This window comes from Pelecanus crispus, chromosome 4, assembly GCF_030463565.1.
Source record: "Pelecanus crispus isolate bPelCri1 chromosome 4, bPelCri1.pri, whole genome shotgun sequence".
NCBI classification, from domain to species: Eukaryota; Metazoa; Chordata; class Aves; order Pelecaniformes; family Pelecanidae; genus Pelecanus; species Pelecanus crispus.
The window spans coordinates 61,395,879-61,423,568 of record NC_134646.1 but is presented as its reverse complement, the minus strand read 5'-3'; the positions used below and the strand labels follow the sequence as shown (position 1 = coordinate 61,423,568).

The 27,690-nt window shown below is 41.1% G+C and overlaps 1 protein-coding gene across 4 annotated transcripts; it reads left to right on the top strand.

Moving 5' to 3' along the window:
• Nucleotides 1-27,690, top strand: KLF3 (KLF transcription factor 3). Of its 4 annotated transcripts, none has more exons than XM_075709328.1 (7): nt 1-22; nt 4,042-4,080; nt 10,940-11,036; nt 17,965-18,460; nt 18,912-19,062; nt 23,613-23,773; nt 24,937-27,690. In XM_075709328.1, exons 3-7 carry the CDS (start codon nt 10,980-10,982, stop codon nt 25,116-25,118), a joined length of 1,047 nt encoding a protein of 348 aa, XP_075565443.1. In that variant the 5' UTR covers nt 1-22; nt 4,042-4,080; nt 10,940-10,979; the 3' UTR covers nt 25,119-27,690. The 4 variants fall into 4 exon arrangements, 3 of the variants coding, with proteins under 3 accessions (XP_075565443.1, XP_075565442.1, XP_075565444.1); XM_075709327.1 differs by lacking the exon at nt 1-22 and adding an exon at nt 2,513-3,468; XR_012831013.1 differs by lacking the exon at nt 1-22 and having other exon boundaries at nt 3,475-4,080; nt 24,937-26,695; nt 26,778-27,690.

The following is a 27,690-nucleotide window of genomic DNA, read 5'->3' as shown; positions in this document are numbered from 1 at the left end:
GCCCCCGCACCGCCCGCCGAGCGTAAGTGTGAGGGCGGGGGGGGGGGGGGGCGGGCAGGGCTGTGCCGGCTGCGGGATGGAGCTGCCGGGGGAGGAAAGTTTCCAGGCTCCGCCAGCGGCGGGGGGTGGGACGCCGCCCGCAAGCCCGGGGAGCGGCGGGGACGGGGTCTGCGTCCGGCCGCCGCTGCGGGGAGGGGGGGAGCGGCGGGGCTCCCTCCGCGGGCCTGGGAGACTCGGCCGCCGGCGCGGTGAGGCGGCGGGGGCTGCCGCTGTCCGTCGCGCCCGCCCGGGCGGGCAGCGCACCTGTGTGGCCGTCGGGGCCGCCGCCGCCGCCTCCCCCGCGGCGCTGTGCCCCGCCGGCCGCGCTCCCCGCCGCGGGGGCCCGGGCCGCCCGCCCCTCAGGGCCGCTCGGCCGCCGAGCGGGGCCGCTGCCCCCGGGCTCCCGCCGGGGCGTGACGGGCTGGTCTTCGGTCGGAGAGCGGGGTGTCGTGCCGGACGACGCGGGGGCCACCAGCGCGGCGGGCTCCCCCGGTTCCGAGGGCGGCGGGGCAGGAGCCGGCGCTGGGCAGCGACCCGCCCGTGGCGCCGAGCGGATCGGCAGCGCCGTGTCCCCGGCTTGACTCCCGGGGAAGTCAGGGGTGAGGCCGGCTGGCAAAAATGCGTCCCGCCTGCTGTCATCTGGCCTTGGCACCGTTCGGCTGTGACACGGGCGAAGGCACAGCGCGTAGCGCCCGGGAGAGCACGGCAGCTCGGTGTGGAGTTAGAAATAACGACCGTAATTAGCTTCCCTTTTCTGGATGCCGTTTGGCTTTGGGGTTTTTGTTTTTTCTTTTCGACGCCGTAAACGGGAACAGGAGGTATTTGCTTTGGACCTCTGTCAGGTGAGCACCTGGCACGGCTAGGGGAGCCCTGGAAAAGGAAGGTTCAGCGGCAGGAGCCCGCGCTGGGAGAGCACAGCACCTAACCGGAGCTTGGGAGAAAGACCTGTTTCAGACTAGCTCAAGTGGTCATTCAAGAGTTACACCAAAAAAATACATTAAAGTTGCTTTGTGTACTCCCCTGGTGATTCGGGTACTGTACTTGCACTGTCTGCTGTGTTTTATTTGCTTCCTCGCCTTTGAAAATGCAGGAAGTGTCACTGTTTGTGGAGCTGAACTCTTGAAGGTTTTATTGTTGGGAAAAGCTGAATTTTGGTGGCTGATAGGAGAGCTTTGAAGACTCAACTTCATTTAAACTAATATCCATAAATGGTCGTTACCTGTATTGAAAACAAAGGATTACACAGCTGACCGCTAATGGTTTTTCCATAGAATACTTTTAAGGTACGCTGTCTTGATAATCACATGAGGAGCTGCTGCTTGTGTGAGAGGAATTACATCTGGATTTGATAATCCTGCCTGACCCAGGAGAGATTTATTTCAAACTAACTTTCCTCTTCTATTCTTAAGAATATTTTGTCTAGTATCAAAATACTGAAGCTGACTTGAGTGGCCTTTTTTATTTTTTCCTGAGCAAGCAAATACTTCCCCCCCCCCCCCCCCCCCCCCCGCACACCCTGTTAAAGATCTTTTATAGACCACAAGGAAGACTGGGGGTAAGGGCGAGGGGGGGGGAAGATGCTAAATTGCCTCTCCCTTCCCTGAGAAACCAAGCAGAATTTCCTCTAACTCAGAGAGCTGCAAGGGAGCCCGTAGGTACTGTGAGGATTTGACCTAGGCAACACCTGTTTAGCCAAAAGCAAAAGTCTTCAGATAAATAATGATGTAAATGTGAGTGAAATTAGTCGAAAGCTCTGAGATGATGGGGGGGGAGTTATACAACCACCAAATTACTTACATTTCCAGATTCAGTATGAAGAAAGTAAGGAACTGATACTATCAGCATAAAACCTACACCTACACGTTGGTGTATAGATGCTGTACTATCCGGTTGTCGCCTCACGTGCCTTGTTAAACTTGGGCCGTGAAACCCCACAGCAATTATCAGTGTTACCGTGGTACTCGTCCACGTAATTTGCCATAACACTCTCACATTGCATAGTATTGGGTGTCCCACCCATGGTATATAAATAACCGATGCAAAGTATGTAACAGAAGAGAGAGTATTTGAAACCACAGCTTTGAAGGAAAACAAATGTTGGAGTTACTCTATTGCGTGACAGGTAGACGAGATGTGCCTTTCTTCTGCCTCACGTCATCAGCTTATTTCATTTATTCAGCTGTGTATTTGGGCGCTTCAAAAATAAAAGCGTTACATCCGTGGAAAATCGGGTCCTGAGGTGACGTCTGCGTGCATATGAAACAGGGATGTGGAAGGCTAAGCACGTGCTGGCTAAGAAAAACATTCTTGGGTGCGCTGGGTGATGTTGGTCCTCAGCTGTTGAGCAGAACCGGACAAAAGCGAGACACGGGGGGTGCAGGAGCCACCCCGTAGCTTTACGGACCGCTCCCGCAGTGGTCTGGCCCCCCTAGCTCGCTCTGCGAAGAAGAAGGTGCTCGCTGTGGGGCTGGGCGCTGCCTGGTTGCTGTCATGAAGCTGCAGCTCTGTTTAGCTACTGTAAATACAGCAATAAACCAACTGGTCCTAGGGAAGGTCTCAGCTAATCGTCATGACCCGTGGTGTCTAAAAATCTCCCGCTCCCTTATGTTGAGGGAGCCTGTTTGTAAATAGGGCAGGTCCCCTGCATAAGGACAGTGTTTTTATTCACACCCAATGAACAAACACCTCCACCCACTGTTGTTGTTTTAAAAGACTCCAGCTGCTCATGAATATAGGGTCAGGGAGGGCCGCCTAAATGTTTCTCTGTGCTTTCTCCCCAGCGCAGCCAGCAGAGCTGTTTCCTGTTCTTTGTTTCAAGGCTGGGGTTTGCGTCACGCATTCCAAGTGGCATATGTGGTGCTCTTTCCTGTTTCGGGCTGTTTTCTGGCAGATCGGTAGCCTCGTCCAGGCCCCTTGTCACTGCCCCTCAACTCCCCATCCCCACCCAATGAGTTATCATGTCTCCACACACTCACGATTGCTTAAGATGCCTGTGTTATGTCATAACGAGGTTTGCAAAGTTAACCTTTAACGCACGCCCTCGACTCCAACATATTTATGGGGGTGAACTGGAGAGCTTCGCTCCCTTTGCTGAAAACTTGTGCTCGAGTCTCCAGAAAGTTGTGAGCCAGTTTTTCTGCGCTCGCTTGCTCATCAGCCGATCTGGAATAGCTCCATTAAAGTCACGGAGTTACACTGGTGTAAAAAGACTGAGTGAGAAGAGAGGCCACATCTGTAGGCTCGGTGCTTGTAAGAGGGCTTTGGCTTCTGCCCTTACCCAACCGGAATGGCCCACCGTAAACACTTTGTATATCCTGATCTCAAAAGGAATAGATATTTTCTCCTTACACAAACTAGAAGTTTCGCTGTCTTCCAGATGCGATACAGAAAATGAGGCACTGCTGGCTAACTTTTCTTTGGAATAAATAGGTATGGCTGTCCCACAGTTTGCATTTTTAAAGGCATAAAAATGAATTTTTTACTCCTGTTTTTATATTTGTCTTCTCCCCCCACCCTGTTGCAGGCAGACATAGATAAACATCCAGAGGAAATTCAGAAAGAGAACATAAATCTTTCTGTTACTTTGGACCTGACAGAAGAAGAGCTAAAGGACCCAAGCCAAAGCTCATTGAAATCAAGAGAAAGACTTGCATTAACTTCAGTGGGTTTTGCATCAGGCCCTGGATGAAAATGCAAGATGGAGTGTTTATTCCTCTATGTCACTTATGGGCCGGAGTATGCATGGTTTCTGTACACACAGAAATACTTCCACCCTTTCATTTTTACCCCTTTTTTAGTTCACTTATTTTTTAAGTATTCTTTTAGTTCCGCTGTTGCTCTTTTGGATGCTAAAAGTTAGCTGTGATCATTGTAGGTATCTTTTAAGAAATATCCGAAATACATGCTTTAAACTTCCTCTTTCAGGGCTTAATTGTATGTGAAAAATAATTTTTACTAAATTATGTGCACATCCTTACATCAACTTGTTTCTTGTCTGTTCAGAGATCCAGATAACAAGAAGTATTTGGCCACACAGTTTTGGTAAGTTGTTTATTGATTATTTTCATTTGTTACTCTCCATTGTTTTTACTTGGTTGTTTGTCTGTTAATTTTAGAGTACTATGGATGAGCTTATCCACTAGAACCCGATTAAATATCTTAATTCTGGTACTGTTAATTTGCACAGGATTTCAAACATATTTAATCTTTTTCTCCCATGACAGGAGAAAGGTGTTGCATTTAATATTGGAAACTGGTGTATAATAAATTCAGTAAATTTTGTGGTTCACACCTTTTTGTAGCCAGAAGTTCTACAAAATCAGGTACTGAGAGTAAAATTATAATAGTTTTTAAACCAACTTTTTAATATTAATTAACACCACTAACAGGAGGTCTTTTAGAGTTCTGTTATGCTGTCAGCATTGAAGCTTTGTGTTTTCATTCCGAGGCTGGTTGCTTCGAATCCAGACTATGAAGTTTGGCAGAGCTGGTTTTAGGAGAGATTTAACCCTTCCCTGTTAAGTCTTCACTTGATACCAAGGCTTCCTTTAAGGTTTTTGTAGCTGTGGTAGATATCTCCCAGGGGAAGGAAGCGTAAATGTAGATCAGCCAAATGGAAAGATAAAGCTCTAACAGGTTTTTAATAGTAAACTAAGTCAGAATGGAAAAAAAAAAAAACAACAAATGTGTGGTCTGCCTATCATGCAGTCAGTGTGTGTTACCAACAAACTAACTTGATCCATGAAGGCATGACAGACTTTCCACTTTTAAAGAGTCTAAACTGCTTTGATCACTGTCTCACTTGTACCCCTACACTATCCAGCTCTTCTCCCTGTGGGTTTTTTTTTCTGCTTCCATAGGTACATAGAAGTTCATCAACATTTGCCCTGTATTCAAATACTCATTCCAATTAATCATTTAGGCTATTATTCGTAAATGTACACTTCCTTTCTTTAGGATTAGATTTTTTTTCTTCTCCTCCATACTGTCAAAAATGTTGAATCTCTGTTTCACGTTTCATGAAATAGCAGAACCCTTTACATAAGAGAACAGTATTTTCTGTCATTCTTCCCTCATAATAAAAATATAGGATTTCTATTTCTCCTTTTAAATTATCTTCAAAATTAACCTCTTAGGAAAAAGACAACAAAAAAACAAAGTTCAGTTTGGAAGGAAAAGATTATCATACCATTCCATATACCTCACTTGTTTTCAAAAGTCTGATCTTTTATCCTTACTAGACTGTTTCTCCTTCTAAGAAGTAGCTTGAGACAGGAAACCAGACAGCGGTCTACCCTGATAAGGGAGAATATTGTCTAATGGAGGTGCCTCAAGAGCTTTTCTTTCTCTCTCCCTTAGGTTCAGTAAATGTAGAACTGGTGGTTGAACAGGGTTTATGTGGGCTCCATTTTTCCTTGGTAGAGAAGACATTTTCTTAATGAGCACTGCAAGAACTTTTTTGCCCAAAATTTTTACATACAAGAAAGCCATTTCCAGGCATGTGGCTTCAAAGAGCCTGCAACAGTTTTATCATAAATTTAATGGAAATACTGATCAGTCTGTTACACAGCTGATAAATTATTTGGTCAAAGCAGTTCTAAGTCAAACAAAGCGATGTCAGCAAAGTTAGGATGCACAAGTTGTGCAAAAAACCAGATTTTTGAGACTGCTTGCATTTCTCAAAGGAAGAAGGTAAAAAATTTTCAAGTCAATAAAAAGCAAAAACAGTCAGAAATACTAAATAACAGAATCCTACAGAAATACTCTTTTTCTTTGTGCCTATCAAGTAGAACTTGCAGCAGAAAATTTTTGCCCCAGTACCATTTTCTTTTTACACGATATCCTAACTTTTTCAACAGTTATTAGCGTTTCCCAGTGGAAGTCCAGTGAATAAACAAACACAGAAGGCTGTCAATCAGGAAAACGTTTTCTTGGTGTACTGGTTCTTTGTGGTTCTGCCCCTGCTCTGCTCTTCAGGGACTGGCTGCGCTGGTCACTTCCCCCAGCACGGAGTCTGGGCCTTTGCTCTTTCCCCTGCTCTCGCTTGCTTTGACTGAGCCTGGCTGCTGTGCTGAGCTGGAGAGTTTCTTTGCCTGCTGCTATTTTGGGGCCCAGTGCAGTTAAGCGCTTGCTTACTTCCCATTAAAGTTAATGGAACTTTAGAAACACTTTTTTTGCTGACTCAGGTCTTGATGAGCAGCTGGTACAGTAAGTGCAAACGCATCTTGGTAGTAGCCCTGGAAACTCTTTTTCTACCCTTTCCAGGGAATCGTGCTCTCAGAAGCTGTTTTTTCTCTGTCAAGCTCTCTTTCAAGGTTCCACTGTAGCACACTTCTCACCCAGGTTCAGAAAACCTCCCCACCCTTTGGATTTCATCAGTGGAGAGTCTTCTGACATTATCACTTCTCCTTAGTATCAGGGGAAGTTTGACTTGAGGCTCACAGAAGACTAGTTTCAGAGCAACAGTGTAAGTCCCAAAGGGCTTGGACTGAAGAGCTTTGGCCACATGACTTACGTTGCCTCCTAGATACCAACAGTGCTGCAAGAGCTGCAGTGTCTTTGCGGAGGGCACTCGTGCAGTGCTAATTTAGCAGGTACCATTACATTATTCTGTAATTATACCAACAATAACAATCATACCTTGAAGCTTCTAGACAAAGACTCACTGTACCACAGGGCAGCATTCCTTGCTTCCCCCAGGCACAAAGATTGAGAAGGGAAAGCCCATGCATGCTTTCATGCAGGGTGAAGAGAGGCAGAATTTATGGTCACCGCCACCCCCCCCCATCCACAACAAGAGCGTCTGTCAGGTCACTGACTGCTCTTCCAGGTATTTAATGAGAGCAAAGGCCCTGTGTTAGGGGGAGACTTTGTAGCTGTTGGATGTGCACAGTCACAACTGGCCCTCCACCCCACCCTTTCCTTTCATAACAGGTTTGCAGAGTTGATGGACCTTGAAGGTAGATGTACAGAGCTGCCAGGAGTAGCTGCAATGCAGTTGCTCTTCTCCAGCTGCTGTGCAGTGCAAATGTGTAGTCTGGGTACATTCTTTAACCGCTTTGCTCATTTCATCCAGGGTAAATAACCTGTACAAGTCCTTGTTGTCAGAATGCACATCAAGTACCTTTAAGCTTTTATTTAGTCTTAATTATGTCTCTGAAACAGTAAGCCATACCTGTCAGGAAGTTAATACCAAGAAGTCTTCAGTCCTGACAAGGCAGTGAGCTCTACCAATGATGAACTTCCCTTCTGGAAGGGATACTTTGCTGCATATTGGATCATAAGGGCAGAGTTTGTGTTTTTTTTCTGGCTTGCTGTCTTCACTGGACTTCAGATAGGAAAATACTGAGGGACTTTGCCTGGACTTTACCTTGCACCTGTCCTTATTTGCATACAAAACCCAATTGCTTCACTTGTCTTTCTGAAGTACAGGGTGTGAGCAAAATCTTATCAAAAGCCATGTCCTGTTTGGACAAGTTGGACTGACTTGGCAGAGATCCACAGGGTGGAGTGAATGGGAGGAGGCAAGAAAGTAAAACTGGGTGGCTTGTTAGCAGAAAAAGAGAGGGAGAGCAAAAAAAAGAGGGTGGAATGGTTGCCTACCGGATTGTAGTTAATTATTTAGTTTCAGATTACATGCATTTTAAATTCTTTTAACCCACATGAAAAAAAACCTTTAATGCAAAATAGTTTATCTAATAACATGAAAGACAAAGGCCCTTAGTTTTTAATACGCTTAATATGAATATATTGTTGTCTCCTCACTGTTTTTTCCAGGGTACCTCAAGAATGAGAGACGGTATTTTGATTTTCCAGAAATTAGTTGTATTTACTAAACAATTTGTGGGCTTTCAAACAAGTACATTATGAAATCAGTGTGTAAAGTAGAACCCAACTGTTTTTTCATTCCTCTGTAATAGAAACAGATAAGGCTGTTTACCTTTCCTGTTGCCCCCTTCTCAAATGTTTAGGAGAGAGAGATTGGGAGGTTTTGAGTTAGTAGGCATGACTTTACAAATAGACCAGTAAAAACTACTGACTTCGTACTGGAAGTAGCATGCTTTATTTGTGTGTGAGCGTGCATGTATGTATTTGTGAATGTGGTCCAAGCAATCAGTTTGGAGCATTATTTTTAAATTCAAAAATAATTGTTTTGTGAGTTTATTCACAGCCTTAGGAAAGTGTCCTTCTGAGCTAAATTTTAAGTGCCAGACCCAAAACCTGTTTATATTGACTCTGTAGCAGCTCTATCAGTTTCCACCAAAAAAGAATCTGACCCTCTGATCTGGACCAACAGGACCAAGCGTTATGTATTAATTAATTTTCCTGTCTTGAAAATTGGTTTCCAGTCACTATCAAATGGGGAAAAGAAACCTACCGCTTAAGAGTAACATGTGATAAAGAAGTGCTTAATTTCTGTACTATGATGCAGCAATAAAAGTAGTGTTTTCTTCTGGTTTTAGATGACTGCACCTGAGAAAGACTGAGAATTACTTTTCACTTTTATTCAGGGCATTACACTTTCTGTTGTCTGTGTCAGTCTAATTCCTGCACAGTAATTTAGAGCCTTCTCAGGAAACACTCAAATGTATAGCATGACATGTGAAATGTGTATCAAGTGTCTTTCACACAGCTTCTTGAAGTAAAAGGTAAAAAGGAGTAACTCTTAAAAGTGAAGAAAATCCAGTTTAAAACAACAAAAAATACAAAAAGGGTAGCCTGGGAGCATGACTGCTTGCTTAGAACAAGTCTTTCTTTCTTTCTCTGTCTCTTTCTTTCTTTCTTTCTGTTTCCCTTCTTCCCCCTTCCCCCTTCCCCCTTCCCCCTTCCCTCCTTTCTTCCTTTCTTCCTTCTTCCTTCTTCTCCCTTCTCCTTCCTTCTTCTTCCTTCTCTTCCCTTTCTTCCTTCACTAAAGTACAAATTGATGTGACACTTCATCTATGCACATATAAACTAAAAATCGAAAGTTTCTGGAAACCTGAAAGCTAGCAGTTCCAAATTCTTATATATGTGGTCTGAGATGCTACATTTTACTGTAAACATTTCTTATATTTAAAAGTATGACTTTTTTCCTGTTTTCACAATGCATATGTATGTGTGGGAACATGTGTGAGTGATGCATAGATATGTGGATAGATTTCTGGGAAGAGAGTCTTCTGAAATGTTAGTTCTAGCTATGTGAAATGCTAAAAACCTGAAAAAGATAACCATTCAAAGAAAAGTAGTATAGTTAATAACCTTCTCACAAACATACTTAAAGTATTCACAAAATTATCACAACTTTTAGCAAATAGTGCCATCTTGCACAGCTGCTTCTAAAGTAAAACTACATGCTAAGTTTAAATTGGAAATTGCATTGAGCTGCTCTATTTGTTTCCTTTTTTTTGCAATTTGGTTTTGTCGGACCTTGACTTCTGTAGGAAGAATTATGAAGATACTTTAATTTACTTTTGATACTTGTTTGTTTCCATTATTCAAAATGTACACTGTTGTAATATATTTCCAGAAATAGTTTAAAAACTATATTATTATAGTTTAAAAACTGTATTCCTGTACCTGAATAATTACTGATAGACTTGTAACAACTCATGCCATCAAGCTCTTAACAATTTTTTATCTATAAACACACATGATAGTGAATTGCAAGCTTGTTCGTTAGTGTAGGCTTATTAGAATTGTTTTAATTTGAGCAGGTACATTTTAAAATTTTCATTTAAATTTCTGAGAGGATTTTCCAGCGCCAACTACAAATCTGTTGTTGAGCCTTTAGCCTACTTCCACAGTAGGTGAAATGGTCTGGATGGTGTAGTCTGGCTGTATTCGTTTCTTTCCAGTGCCATCTACTGGTCAGAATTGAATTTGTGTCTTTTTTTGTTTGTTCTCGGATCTTAGAGGTCATACCGCTTCCAGGCAGGGCTGGGCACTGTACAGTGTATGGTCAGAACTTGCTCCTTTAACATCAGTCATATAACGTATAACCTCAAGTGATTTATAAAAGCTTGCCAACGTCTAAATGTCATTGAGAACAACTTTCCTTTGCCTCTCTTGGGTTTTACTCTGTACCCTTATGGCTTACCCAAGGAGAGTTATCTCCTCCTTTCCTTCACAGCATCTTTCCAAGTTGACCATGGCAAATATGTAGTATGATGGTTAAGTTATGGCATCCTTTATGCTAAATACTTTTATTTCAGGCAGTTTGAGATAAGCTAGAATTGGACAACTGAAGTTGAACAGTCTGTAGAAAAAACAACTGAAGCTGCACAGAATACAACCAGATTTTTTGAAGTGCTTTTCTTTTGCACGGTTAGCACAAATTGTTGCTGAATTGTCACTAAATCCATTATCTCAGGGAAATAACTGATGTATTTTTTTTATGTTAAGTCATTGCAGCATGTTGAATGTACCTCTTCAAATTAGCCCTGGATTTTAATCTTTCTTTTGCATTGATTTCAATGTCACTATATGTGAAGGTTTTGACTTTCCTATCAGGACAAGAGAGATCCTCTCCAGAATCAGTTCACTGTGTCATCAGCTAAACAAGATTATTCTGAAGTTATAATGCTGATGAGAAATGCATAGTGTAAACTGTGATGTGTTTACACACTAGTGACAGCTAATGAAAGTGACAATTCCATGATCTTTGTATGCTGACATGCACAATAAAAATTGAAATTAAGTTTCATTGAAGTGAGCAGTTGTCCCTTTGTTTCGATAGCAACTGGGAAAGGATAAACTTACAATAACTGAAATATTTAAATGAAGCCCAGTCAAATATTTAAGAAGCTATGTTAGAGATCAATAAATATTCACATAATCTGACAAAATAGTGAGTTCCTTACAGTTCACAAAGTTGATTAGGGGGTTTCCTGTGGCTTTCTAACACCTTGTCTTTCCCCTGCAGGCCAGGACATCAGAGGCATCAGAACAGGTGAATAAAAAAGATGCTAATGTTTGACCCAGTCCCTATCAAGCAAGAAGCCATGGAGCCTGTTTCAGTGGTAAGACTTTTAAAATATTTTAGTCTTTGTGATGACTCTTATCGTTTTTCCATGTTTAAATTCATACCAAGTTTTCTCTAAGCTTTGGACTAGGAAAGGCTGTGAAGTTATATTTTGATTTTAGGGAAATCAAATTTACATTCTAGGAAAACTTTTTCTGTAGTTAATGAATTTATTGCCCCTAAAGTGACCTGCCCCGTTACCTCTGCTGGTCCTCCCATCCCCAGAGCAGAGAACGTCCAAGTACTCCTCAGCCACTGCAGTGCAAATATGATCTCTGTAGCTCATGCTGCTGATGGAGGTGGGTTGAAATTAAGTTGCCAGACTTCACAGTGAAGTGGCAAGAGCCTGTGGTTTCGCTGTTACACCTTTGAACTAAATGAACAGCTGCTCGCTGTCCCCTTTTCCATTTGTCTCTTGCTCTTGAAAACATATGCCTGGGGCTAACTCTGCGCTTTAAACAGCAGAATATTAATCCTGACAAAAAAGTAATGGCTTTTTGCTGGGTAAGCCAGGTGCATTACCTTACCACGTGAAAGATGAGAACCAGGGCAGTGGAGGAGGAATGGGGAAAAAAGGGGAAGGGGAGAGTTTTCTTTTCGATTGGGTTAATTTTCCATCAACTTGGTGCATAGAGTCATCTCAGAGAAGAGTCTGATGAGCAAGAGCAGGAGAAGCATGTAGCTGGGAGGGGCACCATGGGAATTGTGATGATTTAGGCTGCCAGGGAAATACGGCCTTAGGAAGCAGTTTCATGTATACTTCACCTATTCAACTGCAGGCTGCTGCTGAAAGGGAAGGTTCAGGCTTTTTTCCAGCTTTGTGTCTTCTTTGTGTGACATGAAGCAATTGTGTGGCAACGGAATGATGTGGATCCTTTGGATCAGCTCATTGAATGGTCGGAATTGCTAACCAACCAAAAATACCCTTATTTTTTGGTCAGATCAGGAAGCTGATCTGACTCATTCTGCAGCTGCTCAGTGCTAGAGCAAGGGGAGGGGGGAGGACGAGGGAGCAGGACCTCCCCTTTCAGCAGTAGCCTGCAATAAGATCAGATTAAGTGTAACATGAAACCACACCCTTAGAAAGGCTGGTCAATTAGAAGGGTGAAGTCAGTGTGCATAATTAGAGCGCGTTAAACTCATGCTCTGAATGGCCTCTTTCAGTGAAAAGTTTGCTTCCTGTTTTATATAAAATGTAGAATAATTGTCATCAATTTAAATGCATCTGTAAGCAGTCTGATTTCTTCAGTGTATTAACACTTTTTGAGAGTTAACTTTATATGCATTTTAAAATTGTAGTTTGACTTTCACGGGGTTTATTTATTTATTTGAGAGCAATGGTAGAAAACTACCTGATCTATCACTGAGGGTGTAAGTACGACAAATTCCAATATTTGGGTCAAGAAAGAACCTTAGTTTTGGCCAGTCTGTCATGTCACTTCAATCACAATTATTGCATAACCTTATTAAGATTAGTGGTGATTATCTACAGTTATCTAAGGATATCTAATGGTGTCCATCAAAGGTGGAAAATGGGCCACTTTTACAATAAAAGCGTCATTACACGAATAACAGAAGATCACTATAGAGACACTGTGGGCTGTCCTTTGTACACATCTGCCTTCATCTCCCAAGGAAGGTTCTGCAGTGGCTTGGGATGATGCACAAGAGACACAAGATCCTGCCCCAGACAGCTGTGTGCTTCTGCAAATGGACAGGGTCGGTCCCTCAGCAGGCTGGCCAGGAGAGGAGTGAGCAGTCTTCCCCAGAACGGCAGATGAAGGAAAAACTGCAATGGGAAGAACAAGGGAGCATTTCTGAGCCAAGTGCATTTCAAGACTGTAGTTCCAAATACTGCTTATTCTATACCACATGCTCCTTTCAGAGGTGTTGTACCTTCCATGCGTTGGACCTCTGGACTCATCTTGGGTGTTCTTGTAACTCAGTGTCATCACTTTGACCAGCCGTTAAGAGACTATTCAGAGCATTTTACCAAATCTATATGCTTTCCTTTTCGTTATTGCATAATACAAAAAAAAAAAAAAAAAAGCAGGAAAGGAAAAGCAGAAAGTCCAGAGAAAAAGACATTTTTGGAGTGAGGTTCCCCTCATGGAGATTACTCTGGTTTCCCTCGGGCTGAGGAGTGTTGTGTGTTTCAGCTTCTGTACACACGCAGGCTGTTTAGCCCCAAGCCCTCCAGGTCCTGGCTTCCCCAGCGCTGCTTGGTCTTGAAACTGCCTTGGAGCCCTGCTGCCACAGCTCCCCAGCAGAAACTGCTCTGGAAGCACCTCTAAAGGGAGGAATCATGGTATGGAGAGAACACAGGAAAGGATGCCAGCCTCTGAGTGTGGTAGTTTTCTTGACCACCTTTTGGGAAGGTGGAGGGAAAGAGAAACAGTGTGATGTTCTGGAGGTGCTGAGCATAGCATTCAGTTCACTGTAGGCTGACATAACTCAGAATTCTTAAATCCTGATTTATTTGTATTGTATCTGTCATTCTCATCGTATCATTAGAGGCCAAACTAAATGAAGTCCCTTAGGAATTACTTGTTATTTTACCTGAGCATACACTGTCCGTAGGTATAAAGTCTGTCTTTAAAAAATCGCATTAGTTGGGGTGGGAGAAGGAAACAAATTATGGTTTTGACGCCACTGTATTTCAGGGTGTGTGGCTGAAAGGGTTAGCTATACTTCTCAGACAACTGAAGCTTGCACCCACAATATTTCATCACTCTACCAACAGCTCATGCTAGTTATTGAATTGAATTATTGAACATATTTTATGCTAGTTCTTAATGAGCTAGTGACAAAGTCATCCGAGTCCTACCTAAATATTTGCTGTGAGAACTTTTTAAACATTTGGACAAATACCAGCGACCGTTTAATGAAAGAGTTACTTTTTTATGTGTTACCATCTTTCTCTGAATTGAAATAAACAGTTTTTCTCTGCCCTTCCATCGGTCCCAAAACTACTTGTTTCACCTCTTTTTAAAGATAGCGATGTGCTACATGAGGGGTTGAGGTCTTAAGTAGTGTACTGGAACGCAAATTTCATGTGGTAAGAATGCCTTTTCGTGTATTAGGTACTATTTGAATTAAATCCTGTTCATCCTCTTACATGATACTGATTTGACAAATAGTGTAAGTAGGTAAAGCAGGTTCTTCACTTGTTTCTGTTTTTCCAAGAGGCTGGCTAAATTTTTAAGTTAAATTCATAGTTTATAAAAGACTTAGTGAATTGCTTCAAAATCTGTTTGCCTGTACAACAAAGAAGATGTTTCACTGTGGCAGTATAACAGAATTTAGCAAATTACATCAGATTAGTGCTTGATAATGTCCCTTTGTGGAAGCAGCAGTCGTCTGGGTGGAGATAGGTGTGCTTGTGACGTATTTGGCCAGTCTTTATTCCTGATAGATTGTCAGGAGGAAAAGCGTGGTGATCCTCCTTTTGGATTTATTGATTTAATTGTATGAGCCACATGGATATGACTCAAAAATATTGGAAGTTCCTTTGATTTATTTTCGAGTTTCTTTGTGGCTTCAGTGCTCTGGGTTTTATTATGGACAAACAGCAAGGAACGGTAAATGAATTGCTTTGTAAGGTCCAAAGAGGGAGAGTGACGATATCAAACATAAAAGAGCTAGATGGAGACTGTAAAGGAATATATGTTGAAATACAATCCTGCATCTTTATAGTGATCTACTGTAGTGCCATGCCATTCTGCACAGTGTTTAGGAAAGCAGAATTTACAGGAAGGTGGGAATTTGTTGGGTTTTTTCCAACCCAGGTCAGACCAAACTCCTACATACGCTGTTAATTCCCACAGTAGAAATCCAAGGAAAACGTATCAGCTTAAATATTTTAGGCAAACGGAGCAGTGATACCTAATTTTCTATTGTTCCACCAGAATACTTCGCATAAGTTCTAGGACAGGTGGGAAAAGACTGCTCTTGGAGGCTATGAAGTGCACTACTGCTTCGTGCAGTTGGTGGCATTTAGAAAGCCAAACAGCAGTAGTTGGGCTTTTTGTTTGTTTGTTTGTTTGCTGTTGTTAATGCTCCCTGCTGACAGAGAGAGACTGCGAAGGCTTCCTTACCCTCCCATCCCATATCCCCCAAGGGGTGGCGTCCGCTTCCCTGGCAAAGGAAGGGAAAGTGACTTACCAAATTTGAAAGCAGTGGTTCTTATCAACCTGATGGCAATTGCTGTGTCCCAGGGAGCTAGAAACTGAAACTTTGCTATGCTAAAAGATACAGGAGGCTTAACTTCAGAACCAGGAGATAGATCCGAGTGGCACTTACTCCAAATGAACAGGATTTCAACCACACTTCATTGACAGTGAAGCAAAACTGTTTTCCACCAAACAGAGTGTCTGACTGACAGCAGAAGCTCTCCTTTTCATTGTTCTATCATCCTTCTCAACTTTTTCACCCTTCCCAACAGAGATAATTTGTTGCACCACTTTTTTCTATCACAGCTTTATCTGCAGTTCAGATAGAAACATAGCAATTAAAATCACAGAAAGAGGAATAGTTTAGGAAAATGGTTCAGCTTCCCCAAACTGCCAGAAAAAATATCTGTTAAATCTGTGCCGGCTTAATTACAACAATGAAAACCTATGCAAAATAATGCAAGGCATATAGGGTAAAATACCGAGTCCCTAAAATAATCACTTCTTAAAAACATCCTTATTTTCTTCCTAATTCTTGGAAAGTATTTCTTGCTCATCTAAATATATTTTACTTAACTTTTCCAGTTTACAGTTCTCTGTGCAACATTTTAATAGTTTGGTATTTTTTCAACACCTACACCTGGTGTTACTTGAAGAGTGGAAAGGGGATAGCTGTTTGTATAGAAAGGTTACAGCTTGGGATGCTTCGTTCTTTAATAGACTCATTGACCGAAAACATTCCCTAAGATTTGAATTGCATAGTCTTTTACCTCTCTAGTATTCTTGCAATGGAAGAAATGTTCATAGGTAGAGACCTTGTGACCACCCCTGACAAACCTGCAGCACTGTTAGTGCACTAATGCTTAGTGGTCCAACGTTTACAGTTTGTTGAAGCTGAGTAGACTTTGTACTGTGAACCAATATCAGCAATTTTAACAGAAGTACTTAATATCTCTTACATGTTTAAATTTTGAATTTTTGCCTATGCCCATGACTTGATCAGATTTAGTAGATACTAAATATTGTTAAACATTGAAGTCTATCAATATTCAGTGGCCTTCATTACTTAGAATGCTAATAATTTCATCGCTTGGCTCAACAGTGGTGGAAAATCTACACAACTTGTTTTAGCCAGCACTGCTTGCAATAATGGCATTTTAATAGAAATCCGAGGAACCAATTACCATCGAAGGTGAATGTTTTTATAGATTGAATTTGTAAGGATAGTCATAAGGAGAATAAATAAAGTTTCAGAGGTTTTAATGTAATATTTACTGTTTGAAGATTAATCATCATTGTGTATGCTGCTTTATTCAAGTATTTTATGGAATAGGTGACTCAGCTTTGTTGTTTTATCAGTGCTATGAATGCAGCAGGAAAAATCTAATATTTTCTAAACTCACTGTTTCAAACAGTAACTGAAAAGAAGAAAAATACATTTGTGTCATTTTGCAAAAATACTTTTAGTTAACGTTGACATTTAAAATCAACTAACTGCCCCTCACAGGGAAGACAGAGGTAAGAAACCAGGAAGATGTATTGCTAGAAGTTTTCACCCCAAGAAAAAAATAATTGAAATGTCATGGAAATGATTGTATAAAAATACAGTAGTTTTTATACTTCTAATCTGTTTCGCTTTCTACCATTTTGAACATTTTTAAATCCCACTCATCAAAGTCTTTTTGGTGCCAAAGAATTCAGCAGTTTTTTAATGTTAGTGTGAAACTGCTTAGCCTTAATGTGAAGCTTTACTTACCTAGAATCCAAAGATAGCATTTTATTTCAAAAAGTTTACAACATCTAAGGGGTAAACAATTGTGTGGATGGCATTTTCTATGTCTATCTGCTATGTTAGAGCATCGTGTTAGTTTCCATTTTAAGTTATCTGTTAGTAAAGAACCTCAGTTTTCAACACTTTTTAAATGCAAAATTGATCTGGGTAGTAGTTTAATAATACTATACTCTGCAATGAATGTTAATACTTCTTGGTTTACAAAAATTACTTCCGCTAAAATGTGGAGATCGTCACGTAGGTCAAGATTAGCTTTGGGGTTTATATGATGTTGTAATGAGAACTGCTAGCTACCGCTAACAGGAATATTCTTCCAACACACCAAATGTTTATCCTTGTACTAGTTTTCCAAAACCAGACTGGCTAGTTAGCTGCTTTATTTCTCAAAAAAAAAAAAAAGTTTAGAATCTACCTTTTGCGCTCTTGAGTTTCTTACCCTTTGCTTATATAGTTCAGCTGTGTATCTTTTATTGCTTGTAGGGTTCAGATACATCATTTCTTACTGTAGTGATGATTGTTTTCCAATTACTTAAGCAGTTTATTGGGACCCATTACTTGCAATTCTAAGTCCAATTTAACTCCGCTCTTGCTTGACTTGATGTTCCTCAATATATAGTTATATGCTGGGTATAGCACCATGTATCTCCCAGGCCAGTTATGTGCAGCGTAGCATATGAAGAGCAGTTTTTAAGGGAGAAAAGAAGTGAATAAGCCTTGAGGATTTGTTATCATCTGTTTTACATTGCTTCTGAAACAGTGAATCAGTACTTGAACAACTTCCTTTGAGTAAAATCTTAGGCTTTATTTAATTCATTTTTATTTAGAAAGCACATTAAAGTGCTTTCTTGAAACTTTTTCATTTTGCCTCAGTTTTATTAGCCGCCTTTCTTTTTCAGCAGTAATTGTGTGTGTGTTGATTTATGATTTGATTTTCTTTATTTTTTTTCCACTCCTTCTGACAGTCATACCCGTCCAATTACATGGACCAAATGAAGCCAAACAAATACAGCGTCATTTATTCTACACCGAGTATGTTGCACAATAAATTCTACTCAAACCCCGAAGGACTATCAAACGGAATCCAAATGGAACCAGTAGACCTTACGGTGAACAAACGGAGCTCACCACCTTCAACTGGAAGTTCTCCTTCCCCCCTAAAATTTCAGACTGTGCCTAGGAGAACTTCACCTGGATTGACTCTGTCCTCACCCAGCTCACCTCTCAGTAAATTCACACCATCGCCCCCAGGAGTACAGCCCATCTCCATGCCAATAACAATCCCACCTGTAATGGCTGCTGCTCTTTCACGCCACGGACTGAGAAGCCCTGGAATACTCCCAGTTATACAGCCTGTTGTGGTCCAGCCAGTTCCTTTTATGTATGCTCCCCATCTTCAGCAGCCCATCATGGTGTCCACAGTTCTTGCTGATGAGATGGAAACTCCAAGTAGCATGCAAGGTTGGTGTTGTCAGAGTTTCTTTTTTATGCTGTCTCATCCTGGGAAAATAACTGTATGTCCAAGCACTTTTTTGTGTGTTTTTCACATTTTAGGAAATGGAACATAATTCCTGTTCTTCTAAAATATGCAGGCAAAGAATTTACTGTGTAAATATTTTACCAAACTAACCAAGGTTGTATGCTGTTCTGATTTATACCTGCATAAAGCTGTTTACTGAGATGTGGACTGATAAAAATCTTGGAATGATGAATAGAATTGTTTTAAATCATAGTTCATCAGGAGATAGACTAAAACTGGAAGATTTTGTATTTTAACATAAATCGTTGCACTAAATATAGAGCTGGGGGATTTCTTTTGTTTTAAATACAGATTTTTACGTATATTTTCTTTTTCCATAACTCTCCATATTTTTGTTGTGTTGCATTCCCTCTCCTACGCTCCCCCCTACAGTGCCTGTCATTGAGTCTTATGAGAAACCTACACTGAAGAAAACAATCAAAGTAGAGCCAGGAAGTGAACCATCGAAGACTGACTTCTATCCTGAACAAATGTCACCTCCAGTGATGACCTCATTGTCTCCCCAGCAAGTAATGTTGCAAGAGTAAGTAGCTAAGAGTAGTCCCAAGATCAGCAGAGGAATGAAGAGCAGTTCACTGCAGCAGTTACCAATTTTGAGGAGTGGTAGGGAGTGTTGCTGTGCTTTAGAACATGTGATGAAATACAGAAAAATGTCCTTCCCCCCCACTGCCACTGTGAAATGTGATTTCAACTTTTTTTCCCCTCTTCAGCAATGTAGGAGTTGATACGTATTTATACATCGCAACCACATAGATCTGCCATTTATATAATGCATTTCTAAAGTAATGCTAGTTCTGTTCCTAGAAATTACCAAAAGTAGGACTCCCAATAAGCCAGTGATACCCATTTATGTAAAACCAGCAGCAAACTGGGAAGATACTGTAAAACATTTCATACTGATCTCTGTATTTATGTTACCTAAAATACGTTCCTTTAAAAAGATTTCTTGTGACTTTCTTTTCTTGGAGGACCTCTTTGTCTTTTAAAAAATTTTGGCTACTTGGTGGAAAGAACCCCTTCAGGCCTACAAGTTCTGTATATATCCAGTGAAATTCCATGTTTACCTGAGGCCATTGTTCCGTGGGTGGTTTTTCTGGCAGCTCAAGTAATTCCTGAAGCTCGCTCTCCTCCCAGCCACTTGTTTCCACCCCAGTACCAATTCATTGTGCTGGTGCAACTGTTACTGGGGCCACTGCATGAACTGGATCACAAATCTAATTGGGTTTAAAACAGTCCTGTTTGCAGAAGGCAGAGCAAGGGCTAGAAAGAAGTGAGGTCTGGGGCAGGAATTTTTTAATTGGAAGTAGTAAAATTTCTCAGGAAGTACCTGAGGAGCCATGGGCACCCTTCTGTTTCCCTTTTTCCTAGGGAAGATTCTGTCAGCTTACCAAAATCATGGAATGGCCAGGAGCCCAGCTCATCCTTCAGCAGGCAGTGCTCTGGGCAGGCATGCAGGCTGCCAGCATGGCTCTCGCAGGAGCTGAAGTTGGGAATTGAGCTGGGCTTACGGTATATGACCTCAGAATCCATTTCTGCCCTTTCTTCCTGCTCACCATCACCCTCTGAGCGGTTGTACGAGACCCTCACCTCCTAGGGTGGCAAAGGGCTCCAAGCCAGACTCCCAAAACCAGTATGTTGAGTGCAGGGTGATTCAGAAAGAGAGAGAAAACATAGAACAGGCAGTCTTCTGCATTTCCTTCGGAAGGCAGCCTCTTCCACCTGCTCACGACCATTCCCAGGTTAGAAGGCACACCGTGGCTCCAGGGCTAATGACATTCTGCACAGCCTTCTTGGGGACACCCCTCCTTGTTTTCAAGTATCTAACCAGCTTAGATGCAGCTTCTAGACTGCAGGCTCTTTGCAATTAACTAGTTGCCAGCTAGCTTTTATAGTCTATGTGCTGTTTATTTTAAAAACTTAAATCTTTTATTATAATAAACATAAAATAGTAAACATCCATGTTTACTAGGTGGTAACTTAATCTTCCATAAGGGACCTGCCACACAAGGGAGTCAGGTCTGTATGTACTTGGAACTAACTTCGGCTAGGGCAGGACTATCAAATGGTTCAGTTTAATTTTGTTCTTAGGCCTCTTTAACAAGAGCAAACCAGTAAGTGCTGTTCCTGGCTGATACCACACCCTTCCTCCAGGGCTGAGACTTCTGCAGGCTTGTCACCTGCATTAGTGATTTGCATTAGTGATTTCCCAATGAGTCCAGTTTCCACAGGAAACCCATCTGCTGAGCAAAGAATATGAAATTTGGTATAACGTGTGGGTAGCTTTGTTACAAAAAACATTTGAATAGTCCATGTTTCCAAAGCATCTCCTCTGCTTGCCCATGTAGGGCATTATGTTTATGGAGACCCTGTCCTCACATTGTAATGGCTTAAATTGCTTCCTGGCTGTCCTATAGAGCTGTGGTTCTTGCTCGTTCCTAAAGCCAGCCCTTTCAAGTTCACATTCTGCTGTATCCAGAACAAGGAGTTTGTAAATGGTAGTTTTTATCACTTACAAAAACACGTAGACAAATCACACGAGTTAGAAGATGAGAGATCTAGACCTTTATAAAATTTCCTGTTGTCTCACAGCTTCATCGGCCTTTCTCTCTGCATTATGAGCTATAGTTAGGCAATGATTTTTTTATCATTTTTGATAGGTTCCAACTGCCCAAAGTGTGCTATTTAGACATGTAAGCTACATTAAAGGGGCATAGGAAACCTTCAGTCTCACTTTTAAGTGACTGATTCTGCTTTAGTATTAGTTTTTGGTATACACATTATATATATATATATATATATATAAAAAAATGTTGATGGCATTTCTGAAGGGATTTCTGGGCTTTTTAGTATGTCTGATAATTGATCTAACTATGCTGTTATTTCTAAAATCAAACTTGAGGTAATAATCTCTGACCAAATATAAGAAGCCTCATTAACATAATATTTTAATATAATTTAATAATTTTAAGTCTAACTCATGCTGTCAACATAGTGTGGTCTGTTGGTAAAGGAGGAGAAAAAGCTGTTGAAATTGTGACATGATTTTTGGAAGATGCTCTTACCTATTAAAGAATGACAAATGGTTAGACTTAACGTTAATTCGTATCTGGTTGTGTAAGAGGGAATGAAAGAATTAGGGCTGTGCTTTTATTATTGGCACTTACTTAATATTTACCTCTGATTTTTGACACCGCCTTAACCATTTTTAAAAAATGCCACACCCTATCTGAGTATTGATAACATTCTGTAGTCTTGCCAGCCTCCTTTCCTCTACAGGGAAAATGAGACAGAGACAAATTCTCGGTGCTTTTTTTACATGCACTTAGACTGAAGACCATCGCAAACGGTGTACAGACAATATCCTTTTCCTCTCTTTGCCCAGATGTTACTATGTCCAGGACTAGCCTGCACACATACAGATTTAAACCAGGTTTGCTTGTTGTCCTAAGCCAGAGCTCCAAAAAGACTAGCATGCAACAGCATTAAAAATGAGCATTGCTTTAGCAGAGCATTTCTTTGGAAGCTTAAAAGCCTGCCTTTCTTATTTGAGAGTGTGTACATCTGTGTCTAACATCACCATCTGGGCTGTCCTGTCATTACAATATTTTTAGCTGGATTTAATGTCTACTTGAAGAGTACATCACTCAACAGTCACAGAAACACACAAGAAAGAGAAATTGGCTCCCAATTTCAAGCTTGTAACGCTAATAAAAGAATTAATAAGAGAATTAAACTTTTCCCACATTGCTAATTCCCATCCTGCTGCTGTGGAGAGTAATAGAAATGTTTTTTCTTGTTAAACTATGCACAAGATTTTCTTTTCTGTGCCTGATTAAGTCTTTCTTTATTTGGTTTTAACCAAAGGACCTTTAGCATATGTCTTTTATTTTGCTGAGAGAAGTAGATATTCAGTGTTTCTGAAAATTAGGCCCTAAAGGAACTTGGTTTAAGTAACTAGTGTTATGAAACATAATTCGATCAGTAAAAAAATGTGAAATACAGTAACTGAGAAAAGATGGGATTTGTAGAAAGCTTACTTCTGTCACATGGAGGAGCTGGTTATGCAACAAGGAATACTAATAGGTGCACATCATATACGAAGTTTCAGTTAAGAGCTAAAAAATATATTAAAAGCACTGATATAGATGTGCTAATGGGTCAAAAAATGCAACTTTGTGAAGTTGCAAGATTTGTAATGCCACTTACCTTTTTGACAAACATACTTATTTCCTTTTCTAACATTGACATGGCAGAAAGAATCAAGGTTGTCCCTGATTCTACAGTAAGGGTGTTGTTCAAACCTAAATATCCACAGTCAATGAGGCCTTTAAAGAAGCTCGATGTGTTTTCACATGTGTGAATGTTTATGTTGTTGTTTGTTACAGAAGTCCATGGGTAGTTAGTACATGTCTTACCTGCACTGTACCTGTGGGCTTCAAAAGCAAAAAATGATGTTTATGAAGGTGGAGGGACAACTTCAGACATCCTGTGGGTGTGCCACACAGGCTAAACTCTACTTTTAGGAATTGACGTCAGCGGTATAGGGAGGCCGCACCCTCCTGCCAGCACCAAACAGGAAATTCTTAATTACTCTCTGAAGGAGTGGCTGGAACAATAAAGATTGAGTTCTGCTTTGAAACCCTAAAGATACAATTTCTTTAATAATATGGAATAGCTGTTTCCAATTACAAGCGAATTAGTTACATTTGAAGGAAGAAGCAAAATTGTGGACGAATACAAGGAAAGTTCACTATGAACTCAGAGTTTGAGAAATCTGGGTTTGACTGAAAAACAGGAATTTGAAGGGTTTTTTTCCTTTGTAAGTGCAAAAAAAGCTAGGGAGTAGTAAAAATGGCTACATCATGCCACAAAGTGAGTAAACATTTTAAAATATTACTGCTAGAATACACGAAATTTGCTAAACCCTCTTGAATTTTTCGACATGCATGTAATGTTGTTCTTTTTGCCAAGAGACAGAGTGGTAATGAATAAAGGGCTCTGTCATGTATCATATTAGCTGAGGTTTGCTGTGCTAAATGTTTTTGATTTTTAACATTCAGTTTAACTTTGCAGGAATCACCCTTCAGTTATAGTTCAGCCAGGAAAGAGACCTTTACCTGTGGAATCTCCAGACACACAAAGAAAACGCAGAATACATCGGTGTGATTATGAAGGCTGCAACAAAGTCTACACTAAAAGCTCCCATCTGAAAGCTCACAGAAGAACCCATACAGGTTTGAGCATTGCTGTGCCTTTCTTTCATCAAATCTATGGTAAAAGAATAGACCAAGCTTTTAGTTTGTGCTAATGGCCAGGTGACCACAGGTGTAAATAACAAAATGACAAAAGTTAGATCTGTATGTAATGATAGGCTGAGCAAAAGACAGAGGCTATAGCAGGAAAAACCCACAACAAGAGACTGTAAGGCACAGCAGGACTACGGTGTATGCTCATATGCTTTACATTCCCCGGCTCTTTGCTCAATTTCTGTCCAGTTGCTTGCAGATTACTCATTCCGCACACCCTGTAAACACCAAATCAGTTCAAATTGCACTACCTCACCTCTTACATCACTGTTAAATTTCACTGAGACTTCATGGGAGTAGCCCATTTGCAAAAGTCTGGACTGTGTGCCAAATACAAACATATCTGCTTCACGTGGACATGCTAACCACAGGGCTGACAGTGCTCTCTTCTGAGTGAGTGTTCCCATAAACATATCCCCATCTCTGTTCTCCACAGAAATGTTCACCTTGGCATGCTGAATGAATATATGTACATCCAAGGTTTTTACAAAGATACGGGACACTTTTAGGTAAAATGGAGCCCAGTTCGTGTCTGTCTTCCGTCTCTACGCAAGCCAGCCCTTTACCTGTTGGGCAGCACAGTGGTGTTAGGAGAAGGAGGATCACGTATGAGAAAGTAGTGATTGAGAGAGATTTTAAGTTGAGCTACTTGTGACAGTGGTGCCAGTTATTTATACTGCAGCAACTTTAAGAGGTCACAACAAGATTTCTACCTGCTGTGCTGAATGTAACACCAGTCCTTTCCCTCAACTAATCTAGAATATGAGGTCCTGGTTTTGAAAATTCTTGCACAAATGCTTAAACCTTCACACTTCTGGGCTTGATGAGACAAAACAAGTGCTAATATGGCAGAGAGAGGAACAGAGAGACAATAAAAAAATAAGTTGTGGCAGGAAACAATTTTTTGATCTGTTAACTTCGACTATACAGTTTCTAGCACGGAGTACTCTGCAGCCCAGTGCTGTTTGGAGGCTTTTTGAGTAAGCCTTAAAGTACTTGCTGAAATTTGACAAGGCAAGAGGATAAATCTGTCAAATATTTAACTGATGTGTTTGTGTCTTAAATCCCCACTTTTGTGTTTCTTTTTCCAGGTGAAAAACCATACAAATGCACTTGGGAGGGATGCACGTGGAAGTTTGCTCGTTCTGATGAACTAACGCGGCATTTCCGCAAGCATACAGGAATCAAACCTTTTCAGTGCCCAGACTGTGACCGTAGCTTTTCACGTTCGGACCATCTTGCTCTTCACAGAAAACGCCACATGCTAGTCTGAATGTCTTCTGTCCCTGATTCCTGTCACACTTTTTTTTTTTCCACACATGCATTTTAATTTGGATTCAGCTGGTCTGAATCTCTGAGTTTATACCATTAAAAGCTTACGTATGGTCAGTAACAGATGTTATCTAACCCTTCTATGTCCTTGCCACGGGTCAGACCTAAAGAATGTGAACACTTTTTTTTTTTTTCTCCTGGGGATGCTAAGCAAACCCTTTCTACAGACAGTATGTTTAATGTATTCCATTGTGAATAAGGGAATTTGTAAACTAACAGCTTTTGTTGGTTTCTTCATATAATCAACTCAGCATATACTGATAAAGTAGTAAATGTTACTGAATATCCAAAATGCTAGTCCTTGCCAGAGACTTTTATTTATGTGCCCTGTAAGGGATACACTCTCATTTTATGCTCAACAATGCAATGAATGGACTCTCCCAAGTGCGTTGATTTCTGCAGTATGGTTCGTACAACAGTTTTAGAAAGGCACCTGATTCAGAAATCCCCTCTGCCCGAACAGTGAATAACACTGTAGAAATAAATCTAAGCAATATAATTACTTTACAGAAAGGTTAAGTCGTAGTATGATTTACCCCAGTCAAGAAGAAAAATTGGCAGGAATTGGCCCATGCATAATATCGTGCATCTAAACCAATGTCATCTGTCCTCTGTATTATAGTGTAGTATATATCCTTGGTTTTATTGCATAATGCCCTGGTGGATTTGTTCAATGAAGACCTTGTGTGACACTCTTACGTCTGGTTTCTGTGCAAGTGTATGGATGGAACACACACGGTACTCTCCTATGACATGGCATTAAATGATATTAATAGAAACCTACCACACCTCATTTCAGGGATATAGAGTATCCCTCCACAATCACTCCCCTACATTTCCTCTACTCTAAATATTTTTTCTCTTTGCTGTACCTCAGAAAATAGCAATCATTATGTTAAAAATGCTCTGAACTGTATTGTTGCGAGTGCCACTTTAATACACTACAGTATTTAAAATTATTAATCCACAATATTTTTATGAGATGATGGCATCAGATAGGAAGCACTTCTGATGATAAATTGAGTCATGTATCTGTTTCGGATAAAAACTTATACCAAGTCATCCATTTGGTAACTGATTTGTGACCCTGGTAGTCTCTCAGTGCTAGGTGGTCTAAGCTTTCTTGTGGATGTGTCTTGTGTTAAAATACATCAGCAAGTCTTAACTCCCATGTCAGTTAGCAAACACAACTCGGTAGATAAACTGAATTCAAGCAACCTGCAGTTGACACTAGAAATGTTCCTCTGGAAGCCCGCTGAAAGGAAGGTTTCTGTCTTTATTAGCTGGCAGACTTTGTGGCACTGCAAGGAAACGGGATGTGTTTCTCTAGGCTCTCGCGCACCAGGTGCATTTTTGTTGTTTCCCCTACGTAAGGTAAACACCATTCCCCGCAAATTAAACATCCTGAAGTCAGATTTTCATTTCTCTTGGAAAAACCCACTGGAAAATGGAGGGGTGAGGGGAGGAGGAGTTTCATAAAACTCCCCAGGAGGAGGCAGGCGGAGCGTCCATCTGCAGGTGGGTATATTTGAGTTTACGGAGCAGGTAGGCTGTGCTGCCACATCCCATGGAGCCCAATGGCAAACAGACAATCTTGCAGGTGCAGGAGTTTGAGTGTGAAGAGCCTTCCCTTGGTGATAGAGTTACCAGCTGTTCTGCTGACATCCACATACCCACAGAATTAGAGAAGGAGAGGATCTGTACTTCTTGGAGACTAATGCTCCTACAGTGATTGCTGTGAAACGCAAAGTATTGTTCCAGTTGTGTAACAAATCTTACGTGCGGGAACATTGAACTGGCAATTTTCTTTAAGGAACAGCGCCCTGAGCGTGTGCTCTACAAAGGGGAGAACAGATTTGCAAAGCAGGGCTGGGAACCTGGCTGCAAAGCTTTCATGAGGAAGGTGGGTGTGCTCTGTTCCAGCACCACACATCCTCACCGCTTCCCTAGGACTGAGGGGAGTTACACCAGATATGTCTTGTGACTGGCTCTCATCTGCTTATCTATGGAGCTGAAAAACCTGGGAGATCAATCGGTCTTTTTTTGGTAGGCCGGGTTGTTACGAATGTTGAGGAACTTGGAGGGAAGAGAATGATATTAATGAGCAGCTGTTCTAGAATGGGGATTTCATTGGATTTTTTTTTATTTTCAGCAGCAGCAATATCATGTGGAGTCTGAACTGGCTGCCTTCGTTAGGCTCTAGGTTTTAATGGCAGTTTCATAAATGCAGCCATGTCCCTGACTGAGAGACTGTGTGGAGCCCCTGTAGCATCAGTCACAAGTCTACAGATACTTAGTATCCTGGGATGAAAACAGTTCTCCATTATATTCTAGGGAAAAAAAGCAGATGAGATCCTATAAAAATAAGCAGCTTAATGGCAACTGATCCCATTTTAGCATAACAAATGCAAATGCAGAAAATTTGGGATGTTTAAGGAACATTTCTTTCCAATGCTCTGTTTCTTTTTCAAGGCTTCCACAAAATGTTTTCTTTAATATCTTATCTTTTTTTT

Coding starts and splice junctions, on each gene's coding strand:
- KLF3 (XM_075709328.1), top strand. CDS start 10,980: ATGCTAATGTTTGACCCAGTCCCTATCAAGCAAGAAGCCATGGAGCCT. Junction 11,037..17,964: donor CCATGGAGCCTGTTTCAGTG/GTAAGACTTTTA, acceptor TCCTTCTGACAG/TCATACCCGTCCAATTACAT. Junction 18,461..18,911: donor AACTCCAAGTAGCATGCAAG/GTTGGTGTTGTC, acceptor TCCCCCCTACAG/TGCCTGTCATTGAGTCTTAT.